This window comes from Suricata suricatta, chromosome 12, assembly GCF_006229205.1.
Source record: "Suricata suricatta isolate VVHF042 chromosome 12, meerkat_22Aug2017_6uvM2_HiC, whole genome shotgun sequence".
NCBI classification, from domain to species: domain Eukaryota; kingdom Metazoa; phylum Chordata; class Mammalia; order Carnivora; family Herpestidae; genus Suricata; species Suricata suricatta.
Genome location: NC_043711.1, coordinates 17,818,356 through 17,831,749, shown reverse-complemented (window position 1 = coordinate 17,831,749; position 13,394 = coordinate 17,818,356). Strand labels below are relative to the sequence as shown.

The following is a 13,394-nucleotide window of genomic DNA, read 5'->3' as shown; positions in this document are numbered from 1 at the left end:
GTTTTTGGGTGTGGGCCTGCCCAGATCCTGGGAGTGTGCGCATCGGCTCTTCCAGACACTGATGGCAGAGGGTAAGTTATGGTCTCCTCCTGGCACCCCTCCCTTTGCCTTGCTTTCACTTGTGGTGCAGATACTTCCTGTTGAAGACAGTGGACCAGCACATGAAGCTGGCCTTCTCCAAGGTTTTGCGACAGACAAAGAAGAACCCCTCTAATCCTAAGGATAAAAGCACGAGTATTCGGTACCTGAAGGCACTTGGGATACACCAGACTGGCCAGAAAGGTAGGGGCTACAGAAACAAGTGCAGTTTGTCCTGCCCTGCTCTTATGCCTGGGGGCTAGTGATCAGTGTGAAGGTTGGGATTTGCTAGATGAGAATTCTCCATTTCCTTCTCCCCAGCCAGAAACTTCAAACCCTTCTAGAAGCAGAGATGCCCAAGAAGTGATTGCTGCGTTTTCCTTTCATACTTCCCCTTCATGCTTCACACCCTTTTTCCTCCCAATAAGTCTAGTTGGGATGGCTAGAAGCCTATAAGGTTCCTAATTTGGGTCTGACCTAAAGCAGTCTGATGCCATGTCTCTGGTGTTGGGGGTGTGTTTTGTAGTTACAGATGACATGTATGCAGAACAGACGGAAAATCCAGAGAATCCACTGAGATGTCCCATCAAGCTCTACGATTTCTACCTCTTTAAATGGTGAGGAAGCTTTATGGTGGCTGGGAGACTGTGTGTGTGTGCGCATGTGTGCACTCTGTGTACAAAGGCATTCTTTAGTCCCAAACTGAGAGGAACTGAGAGTAAATATACACTTCCAAAATAGACAAGCAACCTTACTGATTGCCCTAAAGCATATGGAGTGGCAAGCATTGTAATTTTATATGATCCCCTGTCTTGGAGAGGGGAAGGAAGGTAGAGGGAGAAAAGTACAGAGAGGCAGCTTCCATCACATAGCCTGACATCTTCCTGTCCTTGACCTTTGTCACTAGCAACATTGATCTAGAGGGGATTTGTTTTCTTTGCTTTTGCTCTCTTGCCCTTGAAGTTTCGCATGTTATCTTTACAGCATTGCTAGAATGATCTGTGTCGTAGATCTTAACATGTTACTTAGATTAAAATCATCAGTGGTTTTAAGAGAAAGAGTAATCCTAATGTTGCCATCAAGGCCTTTCATACACTTCCCTCTCTAATTTCATGTCCTTGTAGCTCTTGACTCTCTAGCCACGGTGGCTTCTTTACACTCAAGGGCATCATGCTCTCCCTATCCCCAGGCCTCAAAACAGGTTAATTAGGGAAGTATTTCCAGATTCTTTGGGGCTCCTTTGTAGCATTTATCACCAATTGTCATTTTGTGTGTATTTATGTAACTGTTGACTGTCTCTCTTCTTATCTATAAGCGCTATAAGATGGAGAGTCTTGAATTTTACTCATTTCTTTAACACTAGCTCCTAGTGCAGACCTGGCACACACTGGCCCTTTGATAATTCTTGAGTGGATGGGTGAATGTAACTGTTTAGAAGGTGACATGTGCTAATAAATACAGCAAAACATTAATGGGGTAGAGTGTAAGCCCAAATCTGGGTCCCAGCAACTTAGCCAAGCTTAGAAGGCAGATAAGAGTCCCTTAAAATTGAGGAATTGTCAATGGATTGGGTAGAAGAAAACAACATGAGCAAAGACTCGGAGATGACCTTGTAGGTGGTGAAATTGGTTCAAAGTGGGATATAGTTGGACTCAAGTTGATGAACCTCTGCATCCTTAGGCATATGGTTAGTCAGAGATTTCAAAGCTGGCAGCATGGAAGGGAGGTAGCCTATTACTGACATTTGCAGTAGCCACAGAGGAAGTCCTCAAGATAATATGTGTTGGCTGCATGGAATTCAGTAGCTATGACACCATACCTCCAAGAGCTACTGTCTTCCCAACTTTTGCAGACAGCATCTTTCCAGTAAATGCCAATGTGGGAGGGTTGAGACTATTGTGGTTTTACCCAGCTTTTCTGATATATTTTTCAGCCCCCAGAGTGTGAAAGGCCGGAATGACACCTTTTATCTGACGCCTGAGCCAGTGGTGGCCCCCAATAGCCCAATCTGGTACTCGGTCCAGCCTATCAGCAGAGAGCAGATGGGACAGATGCTGACTCGGATCCTGGTGATACGAGAAATTCAGGAGGCCATTGCAGTGGCCAACGCCAGCACCATGCACTGAGATGCCTAAGCCATGGTGCAAGGGAGATGATCCAGGAAAAAAAAAATGGACAGACTTTCACACTAAAGAAGAGGCCTCCATTTTTTCTTTTTTTTTTTTTTTATTGGTGTAGTTATGAAGCCTTTCAGACTGCTTCTGTTTAAAGTGTAAAAGGAAACTTTGCCTCCTGTGCGTCTCCATAAATCTGCGGCAGATTCCTCAGCCCGTGGGGGCGCTGGGTTTCCTGAAAGCCAGATGTCCTAGAAAGTGGCTTGATGGCTCTTTCTTTTTTGTCTGGGGCCTGGGAAAAGGGCTTGGACTGATAGGAGAAATGTGGCCCGTTCCCTTACTCCAGAACGACGGAATTAGAGATGGATGGACCCTCCAGGGAATCTCCCCAGCTGGCTTCCACTCTTGATTGGCAGACGTCGCTGACCACAGGGGAGCTGCAGTCTTTTTGTTTCTTCATGCTCAGACATAAACTTAGCATCTTAATGGAAGGAAAATGAGGGGAACTTCAATTATGGTTTATTAAAGACAATTTCTATTACACCCTCCTTTATGACAAGTGACATTTTAGATGTTAAAGTAAAAACTTTACCATGCCTTTTTTTTTTTTTGGCCTAACATTGAGGCCTTAAACCTGAGGCTCCTGTGCCTGATGGAATTCTTGTAACATACACTTGTGTATCATATAAAGATACCACTCTGTTTCTCTTATGTATTCTTAATCTAGTTGTTTATTAAGAATGACAAGCACGTCTTTTCAACATGCTAGTGAACATTGCCTCTTTATTTGGGAGGATTCTGGCGGGCCAATGGAAGCAGAGCCTGCCTGTTAATTGAACGGGTCAAGGTCCTGCGGGAGGGGGCTGCCACGCGAACACCCAATCTTACAGCTACAAGCCTTAGGGCGTCCTAGGTTGTGCTGTGCGCATGCGCTCCTTCGATAGCCCCGCCCCAGAGGCGCATAGGCTCCGCCTGCTCGCGCTGCGTCCTGACGTCAGTGACGCACAGGGCGCAATGACGATATCGGCGGGTTTATATTGGCGCGGCCCAGACGGCTGAGGCCTCTCCGGCGCGGTCTTCGGACACACGCGGCTTTGCCCGGCGCTGGCTATGGCCGACTACCTGATTAGCGGGGGCACGTCCTACGTGCCAGACGACGGGCTTACGGCACAGCAGCTGTTCAACTGCGGGGACGGCCTCACCTACAAGTGCGGGCCTAGCAGGCTCACCTGGGCGAGGATAGGGGCGGCGCGCTGCGGTGGGAGGCCGGGTGGGGTTTCCCACTGAGCACGCTTGGACTCGGGCGTGGAGACAGGTTGCGGGAAATCCCCCACCATCTCTGGGGCTCCGTTTGGTAGATCTGAAGTGGGGCGGAATGGAGGAGGCATCTTGGCAGTACTTGGGATTTCAGACTAGAAGCTCCATTCTGTCGGCACATGGAGTTGTCAAGGTGCCAAGGTCGCTGATGACAGCTAGGTGGCAGAAAAGGTCTCATATTTACATCTCCACCTTGTGATTTTGTCTTCTCTTACTGTGACACCGGCTAGGTCAGTGCCCTCTAGGCCCAAATGACTTTGACATGATCTGTGGGGATGGAATCTTAAGCTGCCGTAAACCTGAGCCTTACTCCCAATTCATTCCCCTTCCCCATAGTGACTTTCTTATTCTCCCTGGGTACATCGACTTCACTGCAGACCAAGTGGTGAGTATGGCCAGAAATTGGGTCCTGAACGTCAACCTTTGGTAAGGTACTCCTTTGCCCTGGTCTCAGCTACCATACCAAATTGGTCTTAGGGGTGGATTCTATAGAATAGTCTTATTAACACGTTTGTCATGCAAGGCACCTGATTCATGGGACCTGGCACCACCCTGAGGCATATGAGGTGCTTTCCCACATTACCTGGCTGTATCTCCTCAGGACCTGACTTCTGCTCTGACCAAAAAGATCACTCTGAAGACCCCACTGGTTTCCTCACCCATGGACACAGTCACAGAGGCTGGCATGGCCATAGCAATGGCGGTGAGCATGATGGGGTGTAAGGAAAGAAGCAGGGGCCCCACACTCTTCCCCAAAACATACATTGTCATGTTGCTTATTCTGTTACGTTTTTCTTAATTTATTTTTAAAGTGTATTTTTGAGAGAGAGAATGAGTGGAGAAGGGGCAGAGAGAAATAGGGGTCAGAGGATCCAAAGCAGGTTCCCTGCTAACAGTGGAGAACCCTGTTCAGTGCTCAAATCCGTGAACCTGCAAGATCATAACCTGAGCTGAAGTCAGATGCTTAACTGAGCCACCCAGGCACCCCTCTGTCACTTTTTCACTGTCTTCTGTTTACCATGCAGCTTACAGGTGGTATTGGCTTCATCCACCACAACTGTACACCAGAGTTCCAAGCCAACGAAGTTCGGAAAGTGAAGGTCAGAAGGGCAACAAGGATAGTGGTCAAGAGCTCCTGGGAATTGCATCAAGATGGGGTGGGAGTGGGGAATGTATTCTGATCTTTTCCCCACTTTGGGATTCAAGTCCTGAGAAGAGTATGAGACCCTGTGTCCTTAGGCAACAAAAGAGGACCAGGTGGACAGTACCTACAGCCCACCCATGTTTCCTATCCCTGAGTTTGAGTTGTGATTTGATCCTGTGGCACTGCCAAAGAGGGGAGTTGGCACAGACCCCAGGCTTCAAACTAGTAAAGGCAGTTCAGAAATGTTCTTTCTCGCCATCCCTTCCAGAAATACGAGCAGGGATTCATCACAGACCCTGTGGTCCTCAGCCCCAGGGATCGAGTGCGGGATGTGTTTGAAGCCAAAGCTCGGCATGGTTTCTGTGGTATCCCAATCACTGACACAGGACGGATGGGAAGCCGCCTGGTGGGCATCATTTCCTCAAGGGACATTGATTTTCTCAAGGAGGAGGAGCACGACCGGCTTTTGGAAGAGGTAGGTGCTATTGACCAAGCAAGGCCAAAGCTCTGGTGGTCAAGGCTTAAGACACCAAAATGGCATCATTTGCCTGAATGGCATCTCTGGGTGCCTCTGCAGTCCAGGAAAGATGAGTGCCCAGCCAAGTTTTTGATCCCTTCATGGGGTTGCTGCATCTCTTCCCTACCAGAGGCTCTCAGTGTACCCAAAGGTTTGCCACCCCCAAGGTGTAGGCATTGCTCCAGGATCAGTTTCAACCTCCTCTTCTAATTCTCTTGTCATTGCTCTGGCATGGCCCTTCTTTCTCCACTTTGTAACATGAGGCTCTTTGTACCATGTTGTCCTTTCTACTGAACTTTCATCCCTGCCACTATATTGCTGCACAGACTATTGGGTTCACTGGAGGAGGGTGTTTTGGGTACAAGTATGTGATCGTGGTCATCTTTGCAACCTCCCTCCTGTATTAAGCCAGGGTCTGTTGGGAGGTCTGGTCTCTGGCCCTTTCTCACAGCCCCCCTTACTGCTAGATCATGACAAAGAGGGAAGACTTGGTGGTTGCTCCTGCAGGCGTCACATTGAAGGAAGCAAACGAAATACTACAGCGCAGCAAGAAAGGTGAGTCCTAGACATGGGAGGGTTCTGGAACCAAAGACCAGGGTTCTGATTTATGTATTTGCCCCACCTCCAGGAAAGTTACCCATTGTAAATGAAGATGATGAACTGGTAGCCATCATTGCCCGGACAGACCTAAAGAAGAACCGGGATTACCCACTGGCCTCCAAAGATGCCAAGAAGCAGCTGCTATGTGGAGCAGCCATTGGCACTCATGAAGATGACAAGTATCGACTGGACTTGCTAGCCCAGGCTGGCGTGGACGTAGTGGTTTTGGTGAGCTGTTGCACAGGCAGGGTGGGGTGGTAGGGGCAGCTCTAATACCAGTCTCACTGGGACTTTCTTCCTGTCCCAGGACTCTTCCCAGGGAAACTCAATCTTCCAGATCAACATGATCAAGTACATCAAAGAGAAATACCCCAACCTCCAAGTTATTGGAGGCAATGGTGAGGCAAGACTGGGCACTGAAGGACGTGGGCAAGAGTAGAGGAGCTAAGCTCCCACTTAGACCTTCACACAAGTTTTTCCCTGTTGTAGTGGTCACAGCTGCTCAGGCCAAGAACCTCATTGATGCTGGCGTAGATGCCCTGCGGGTGGGCATGGGCAGTGGCTCCATCTGCATCACCCAGGAAGGTAGGAAATGCTTCAGCAGGGCCCTCAGAGACCCTGGCTTCAACAGGGCCCTTCGTCCCAGATGGCCTGGAGCCAAGCGCTCTTGTGGGAACTATATGGAGTCCTCCAATAGGGGCAGCCCCAGGGCCAGATGGGCCCCTTGGATGGGTGACATGCTGGAAGGCGAGCTCGTCCTTCCTCACCTGGCACTCCCTCCCACCCCCACCCCTCACCTAGCCTGGCCTCTTTGCTCCTGCTCTGCACCCTCTCTAAACTCTGGTCTGTTTGTTTTATTTAGTGGCTCCCAAGATCCCTCCAGACATAAAGTCCCACAGCCCCAAATGCCCTTCTACTGTCACGGGCTGCTATAGTAAGTCCAGCCCGGCCCACTGGCCCGGCCCAGCTGCCCACTGCCCAGCTGCTTGGTTGACTGTAGCTGTAGCTCCCGGGGTTTGTGGTGCTGATGGGTGGGCAGGGCAAACTGAATGACAGACCATGGTTTTGGGGGCTGCTGGAGAACACAGCTCCCTCTGCTTCCCAGGGTGCTCATAAGGCAGGACCTCCTTCCCCAGGTAGGCCCTAGTCTGCCCACATTTCCTACAGTAGGCACAGCTCAAGGACCAACAAAGCCACTCTCCCTTCCACACGACCACTGCCCTGATCTTGCCCAAGGTGCCAACCACACAGGAAGGGGTGGGCTTCTGGGTTACTAACTGCACGGTGAACCCCTACCTCCACTTGATATCACTTGGGTGGGGCTTTTCCCGGCTGCTGACTGCATGTGCCTGAGGCTGCCCTGGGCCATGCACACATGCACGTGCACATGCAGGATTGAGTGGAGATCATCACAACTGTTTGTACTGTTCAGGGCAGATGGGGCAGCAGCCATCCGACATGACTCTTTCTCAGCCAAGCTGCAGTCTTGGTGCAGCTATAGCTGAGAGCTCCTGGGTGCTGAGTTGTGGCCACACGGCCCCTTGCTTGTCCCCACTAATTACGTCCACCCATCTATTCCTCTCCATAGTGCTGGCCTGTGGGCGGCCTCAAGCAACAGCAGTGTACAAGGTGTCAGAATATGCACGGCGCTTTGGTATTCCTGTTATTGCTGATGGAGGAATACAAAATGTGGGCCACATCGCCAAGGCCTTGGCTCTTGGGGCCTCCACAGGTGAGGTCCAGCACCTAGGGAGTCTGGTGGGATTCCTTCCCTAATGTCACTCAAGAGTCTGGCCCCACCCAGTACTCCTATCTCTCCAGTTATGATGGGCTCCCTCCTGGCTGCTACTACCGAGGCCCCTGGCGAGTACTTCTTCTCTGATGGAATCCGGCTAAAGAAATATCGTGGTATGGGTTCTCTTGATGCTATGGACAAGCATCTCAGCAGCCAGAACCGATATTTCAGGTGGGACAGGAAGGTCAGTTATCCTGTGCTGACAGCCTTGTGCTGACAGCCTTCTATGCTTTGACCTTGCCTGTGTTGTCCTGCCTCTCCCTACAGTGAAGCTGACAAAATCAAGGTGGCTCAGGGGGTGTCTGGGGCTGTACAGGACAAAGGGTCCATCCACAAATTTGTCCCCTACCTGATCGCTGGCATCCAGCACTCCTGCCAAGACATTGGTGCCAAGAGTTTGACCCAAGTCCGGTAAGCTTGGGGAGCTGGAACATGGGTAGAGAGGCTGGTTGAAGGCCAGCTACCCACACCCGACATCTGCCTCTCTTTAGAGCCATGATGTATTCTGGAGAACTCAAGTTTGAGAAGAGAACATCCTCAGCTCAGGTGGAAGGTGGTGTCCACAGCCTCCATTCGTAAGTGACCAGGCCCCTTTGTATCTATCTACGTCTGGGGCAGAGGTTCTGTTATGCCTCCTCCTTCCTCCTGCCCTACCTCACAGCTTGTTATTCTGTTTACAGGTATGAGAAGAGGCTTTTCTGAAAAGGGATATGGCATTACCCCCTTGGTTTTTCAATAAAAGTTGGGAAAAAAAAAACGTGGTGCCTGCCTCATCTTTGAGGTCAACAGGCAGGCGTGGCTCTGGAGCTGCCCCTGTCACAGATGCACACAAACACAACACTCATTTGTGGGGAAAGCCTCAGACGCTGAGGTCAGGATACTTCTTGGATCTGGAAGGAGTAACTGGTTCTTGACTCAAAAAGTCCCTCCTGAGACAGCTCACAAGGTGAGCCTGGCCAGCTCTGGCTCGCAAGAGTGCAATCTCACATCATGGAACAGTCCCTGGGGGCTTTGGACTGGCACCCACAGGGCCTCCTGCTTGGCCACGTGGGACCAAGTTGAGATCCACATATGTATTCCCTAACCTGAATTCCCAGGGGACCTCAGGGAGAACGTACTGAGATCCCCTCAAGTCTGCATGTGAGCAAGTAGTTAAATTTGCAGTTTGCCTGCCTCTGAGGAGATAAGCAGCCTAGATAAAAAGGTGATCCCTTGTTTTTTTTGTTTTGGTTTTTTTTTTTTTTTTTTTGCAACCCCCACCAAGAGCCCACTGAGCCAAGCAGCTCCTCACCAGTGGTACACTAGAACAAAATGGAAGATGTGGATTAAATTATTAACTTGCTGGTAAGAAAGACAAGTGTTACAGTGCCAAAGGGGAGGGGCTAGGGAAAGCACAGGAATCCCCCGTGCACTGCAAAAGTGCCACTGCCCTCCTGGACAGGTTAGGTCAGTTCCTGGCGGTTCATTCTGCAGAGTGTGCCAGAGTTGTGAGCACAGTCCCTCCAGGTGGGATAAGGGCAGCTCCTGTCACTCGGCCTTCATGACACAGGAAGTTGAAAGTGGCACAGGCATTGGGCTGCAAAGAGAAAGCCTGCATCAGCTTGGCTAGGGATAGGCCTGGGCCCTGCTCAGCACTCCCAAGTGGCAGGACTTACCGTGTCCTGCACTTCCACGGCGATGCCCCGCTGCCTCATGGCTTGCAGCACCTGGGGTTGCAGCCGTTCAGTCCGGTCTCCGGTGCCCACCACAACGATCTCTAGGGAAAGATGGCCATGGTTAGCCTACCGCGGGTTGGTGGGGAGGCTGGGGCGGAGCAGTTTGCTGGGGCTGGAAGCACCTCAGCCCTCCCCTTCTCCAGTACCTACCTATCCGTGGCTCCAGCAACCAGAAGAGAGAGAAGCTTTCTTCGGTGATGTCCTGGTGAGTTCCTACCTGTGTTGAGAGGAGGCAAGTTAAGTACAAGTTTGTGCATCTTTCCACACAGAGCCCTTACCTGCTCCACAAAGGGGCAACGGAAAAACCAAGTTTGTCAGGGATAGAATCGGGACAGGCCTGCTCACGTTCCACTGCACCACCGAGTGCGGAAGCAGCGCGCAGGGCCCAAGCACACGATTTCCGTTGACCATGAAGCCGCGGCTGCTGTAGCTCTCGATATACATGGATTGCGGGGACTCGCGTTGCAGCAGAGAGATGTGCGTTCGCTGATACAGCTCATCGTCCGCCGGCGTGAGCCGATGCCCTCGCCTTGGGACCCTGCGGAGGGGTAAGCTCAGGTTCTAGGGCGCGAGGGAGGGGGCGGGGCTGGGATCGCTGGCCGTGGGGGGCGGGAGAATCGGGGACGCTGGGTCCGGGCTCACCACAGCAGCTCTGCGGGGTCACAGCGCAGGGCGGCTCGAGCTCGGCACAAACCGCGAAGGGCGAACGAGGCGACCATGACGGACCCGCGTGCAAAGAGGCCTGAGCTAGGTCAGCGGAGTCGTGGCGAAGTTCTCCGAAGCGCGCTGACAGCGCCCCCTGCGTCCCGGAGGGCACCGCGCAAGTCGGCTGCCCCAGCGCGGGAGTTTGAGGGAGCCAGCCGGTAACAACTGTCCCAGGAGGACCCGTCCCCTAGCGCGGCTCCGATGTCTGCACCTGCCACCCGCCCCGCCCCAGCCCCCCACAGACCGTCCTGGGGGAGCCGGACACCTGGTAGCGTGGCCCGCCTCAGAGAGCTGCCTGGGCCCCCGCCGCCGCTTGGTCCCCGGCCCTCAGCCATTAACGCAGGGCTCCCGGGGCCTGAGGCGGGGCTGCCGTGCACCTGGTCGAGTCCCGCACACCTGGCCAGGGCATGGGGCCAGCATCCAAGGCCCTAATCCCAGGCTTTGGGGCGTCGGGTTCCGAGGGCGGAGCGGCCAGCTCAGGTTTCCCCCGCTCTTCTGCGAATCACGCCCCTCCCCAACCGTCACCCGCGCGACCGTTGGCGTCGTCGCCGCGCGCCTTACGGGGCGTGGCCGCGCGTGGATTGGCTTCTCGGGAGCGCGAGGGGGCGTGGCTGATTGGTTTGGCCTTAAAATGGCTCCAAATCTGCGGCCCCACCAAGCGGAAGGGGACGCCGTGGTAGGGTGGTGGTAGCTGTTCAGCTGGGGCCCACCGGGCCGAACGGGACCAGATATTGAACTAGACAGCTGCGGAGCATCGCCCTGTCGTCGCTCACTCTCCTCGCGGCCCGAGAATTCCCCGACCCCCCGGTCTTGAGCCGAATCAGAGGGCCTACTGGCGCGAGAGTCGCTGGCGCCCGCGCGGGTTTCGGGCATCTTCGCGCCCCCACCGTGTCGTGGCCTCAAGGGAATGTTGACGCGTCTGCTACCCACGGGGCCGGGCGGGAGTAAGGTTCGGCATAGCGGAGGACGGTCGCAGTGGATTCCCGGGGGTCCTATCGCCGTCATTGGGTCCCTAGCGCTGCGGGCGCTGGCAGAGTCACGAGACAAAGGACCCGGGATGCGGGGGTGTCCCCCAGGCGGGTGCGCGGGCTTACTTCCTCTCCGGCCCCACGGTTGAGCTTCCCTCTAGGCTGATCCCGAAGCCCTCCCCGCCATCGTCACCACACCGGTGACCCGGCTTCATGGGACCAACAAGAATAATCCTACCCTGCGGATCTAATCCGGAACTGGACCGGTCCCAGGGGAGACCCCCACCAACCTTTCGATTGTTTGGGGGCCCAGGTGAGCGCCTCGTTCCCACTACACTCTGTTTTACCGCCCACTCGTAAGTCCGTCTCCTGGTACTGAGAATGGGGGGGGGGGGTGCCGATCTGGCCCCAGAACAAGGGACCTACCCCCCTGGGTCATTCCCACCCGCCACGGCTGGACAGCGGGCAACGGAATCCCAAAAGCAGCTGTTGTCTCCAGAGCATTCCAGCTGCGCTTGGATTTCGTTCCCTGCTCTCCTGCCAGAGCAGCGTCCTGGTCTAGGTGGGGTGGGCCAGTCTCTGACCCCCAGACATACTTACTGGATTGCTCTGGTCTCCGCCCCTGTCTCAGGTGCGCCCTCAACCTGGAAGTGGTGGGTGTAGACGTCGGAGAGCCAGGATTGTGGTCATCTCTGGAACCCGGGGTAGCATTGACCAGGGAGGGCGTTCCTAGGGCTTCTGGACAGGGCTGTGATCGCGGTGAGTCCCACAGGGCCACCGCAGCTCGCTAAAGATAGCCCTTCACTTCCTGGGGAAAACCCACCCCAACCGTCTTCGTGTACGAGAGTAGCTGAAGTCCCCAGCTCGGCCTCCAGCCCGCGCCCCTGTTTTAGCAGCTGTCCCAGGGTCATGCGCCTGTGAAATGGAAAGCGCTTTGGAATGACACGATCACTCCCGTTGAGTGGGCACCCAGAAAGCCATCGGGAATGTCGTGTCCGCCCAGTGCTCTTTCTGCGATCCCAGCAGGGCCTTGCAGCCCTGGCCTACAAAGGGGTCTTGCCAAACTTTTGCTGCCCCTTTCTAGGGTCCTCTCCTTTCTGAGCCCCAGGCACCCTCACTGCTCTAGAGCAGAAATCATGGGCTTCCCAGCACTGTGTGCTCTGTCAGGTTCAACCTCCATTAAAGAAAAAGATTTAAGAAGAAAAGGGAATTTAAGGTACAGTGAAGTGAAAATATTCAGGAGCCCTTCAGACAGAGAAAAGAGCTTTCTCTCTGTAGTGGAGTCCACTCCAACTGGGAACAGTCCTTTAGCTGGGGCTTCTCATGGTCACATTGTTTATTTGGCCCAGAATGGCTTGTTGCCTTAAACCAGGAAGCCGGAGGATCCCTGTCAAAGTACACAAGGCTAAAACAAAAGCATTAAAAGCTGGCAATTCTGGAAACTATCGTGATGGATCTAATTTCTTAAAACTCCTAGAGAAGCAATTCTACCAGAGTAGGCATTTATTAGATGTAAAGACGACTCAAATCGCAAAGAAGGAAATACTTGTAACTAACCTGAAACCGCAGAACACAAATTCTTTTTAAAAGTGAGTTTTAGGTGGTCGTGAAATGTTAGCTGGCTTTAATGTTAGCTGCCCTTTTCCACTAAATACTTTTGGAACTTTTGACGTTTGATCACGTGTCAAACGTGGGGAATGAAACATCACAAATACAGAGGTAAGACTTCGAAGGGAGAAAAGTCTGATCTGGGCCCCACCCAGTAGCGAGGCTCCCTTCCCTGGTTGCTAAGACAGGTGGCAACGATAGAACTCTAGGTCTAAAATGGAACCCGAGATTTCGGACCCGAGGCCGGGCAGGGCAGACGGGACATGCAGTGGGAGAGCTGGGCCAGAAGGTCGAAAGTAGCTGCCACGGTTCCCTCTGGCGCACCTGTCAGCTCAGGGACTGGCACCGGATACGCGTTCTGGCCAGTCGGCCCTACCGGAAGTTTGACCTCCTGGCGTTTTGCTTCCGGTTCTGTTGGCTCCTTCCGGTAGCCATGGCGACAGGGCGCCTGGGGGTCGGAGAGACTCTAGGGGCCCTCAACACGGCCTTGGGGCCTGGCGACCCCGTGTGGTTCAAGGAGACGCGCGCCCGCCACCTGCGTGCCCGAGACTTCCTGGCGCCGCGGCCCGCATTACAAGCGCGCTTCGGGGACGGACAGGTGGGCGCGAGCCGGGTGGGGACATGCGGCTACTGGCATCGCCGAAGCCCGTTAATCGCCCTTCCTCTTGCAGGTGCCGGAACGTGTGGTCCGTGCAGTTGCCGGCCTGCAGGGCCCCGGCGTGGCCCCAGTGCTGCGCTGCGCGCCGACTCCCGCGGGACTGGCGCTCCAGCTGCAGCGGCCCGCCGTCTTCGAGCGCGTGCTCGGCGCTGTAGCCTCCTATGTCGCGCCCGCC

At 53.8% G+C, this 13,394-nt stretch overlaps 4 protein-coding genes across 9 annotated transcripts in view; 3 read left to right on the top strand and 1 right to left on the bottom strand.

Moving 5' to 3' along the window:
• The window catches only part of QRICH1 (glutamine rich 1), a 50,888-nt gene extending 47,933 nt beyond the window's left edge, over nucleotides 1-2,955 (top strand). For all 3 annotated transcript variants that reach the window (XM_029919241.1, XM_029919242.1, XM_029919240.1), the window contains exons 8-10: nucleotides 131-282; nucleotides 605-695; nucleotides 2,012-2,955. In XM_029919241.1, the coding sequence (XP_029775101.1) occupies nucleotides 131-282; nucleotides 605-695; nucleotides 2,012-2,204 (436 nt within the window). In that variant the 3' untranslated portion in view covers nucleotides 2,205-2,955. The remainder of the gene's footprint in view (nucleotides 1-130; nucleotides 283-604; nucleotides 696-2,011) is intronic.
• Nucleotides 2,956-3,213: 258 nt separating this feature from the next.
• IMPDH2 (inosine monophosphate dehydrogenase 2) lies at nucleotides 3,214-8,319 on the top strand. Of its 2 annotated transcripts, XM_029919243.1 has the most exons (15): nucleotides 3,214-3,400; nucleotides 3,846-3,894; nucleotides 4,111-4,212; nucleotides 4,535-4,609; nucleotides 4,922-5,128; nucleotides 5,638-5,725; nucleotides 5,799-5,998; nucleotides 6,078-6,168; nucleotides 6,260-6,355; nucleotides 6,633-6,704; nucleotides 7,359-7,502; nucleotides 7,592-7,736; nucleotides 7,833-7,976; nucleotides 8,057-8,140; nucleotides 8,246-8,319. In XM_029919243.1, the coding sequence occupies exons 1-15, from the start codon at nucleotides 3,303-3,305 to the stop codon at nucleotides 8,265-8,267; spliced, it is 1,617 nt and encodes a 538-aa protein (XP_029775103.1). In that variant the 5' UTR covers nucleotides 3,214-3,302; the 3' UTR covers nucleotides 8,268-8,319. The 2 variants fall into 2 exon arrangements, with proteins under 2 accessions (XP_029775103.1, XP_029775104.1); XM_029919244.1 differs by lacking the exon at nucleotides 6,633-6,704 and having other exon boundaries at nucleotides 3,215-3,400.
• Nucleotides 8,320-8,877: 558 nt separating this feature from the next.
• Nucleotides 8,878-13,090, bottom strand: NDUFAF3 (NADH:ubiquinone oxidoreductase complex assembly factor 3). Of its 3 annotated transcripts, none has more exons than XM_029919250.1 (5): nucleotides 10,363-10,501; nucleotides 9,626-9,818; nucleotides 9,431-9,497; nucleotides 9,221-9,321; nucleotides 8,878-9,141 (listed from the first exon to the last, which is right to left on the bottom strand). In XM_029919250.1, exons 1-5 carry the CDS (start codon nucleotides 10,392-10,394, stop codon nucleotides 9,028-9,030), a joined length of 507 nt encoding a protein of 168 aa, XP_029775110.1. In that variant the 5' UTR covers nucleotides 10,395-10,501; the 3' UTR covers nucleotides 8,878-9,027. The 3 variants fall into 3 exon arrangements, with proteins under 3 accessions (XP_029775110.1, XP_029775109.1, XP_029775108.1); XM_029919249.1 differs by lacking the exon at nucleotides 10,363-10,501 and adding an exon at nucleotides 9,923-10,237; XM_029919248.1 differs by lacking the exons at nucleotides 8,878-9,141; nucleotides 9,221-9,321; nucleotides 9,431-9,497; nucleotides 9,626-9,818 and adding exons at nucleotides 9,997-10,109; nucleotides 12,511-13,090 and having other exon boundaries at nucleotides 10,363-11,868.
• Nucleotides 12,888-13,394, top strand: part of DALRD3 (DALR anticodon binding domain containing 3) — a 3,042-nt gene continuing 2,535 nt past the window's right edge. The window contains exons 1-2 of the mRNA XM_029919246.1: nucleotides 12,888-13,159; nucleotides 13,233-13,394. The exon at nucleotides 13,233-13,394 is cut by the window's right edge and continues 1 nt beyond it. Coding sequence (XP_029775106.1) covers nucleotides 12,995-13,159; nucleotides 13,233-13,394 — 327 coding nt within the window. The 5' untranslated portion in view covers nucleotides 12,888-12,994. The remainder of the gene's footprint in view (nucleotides 13,160-13,232) is intronic.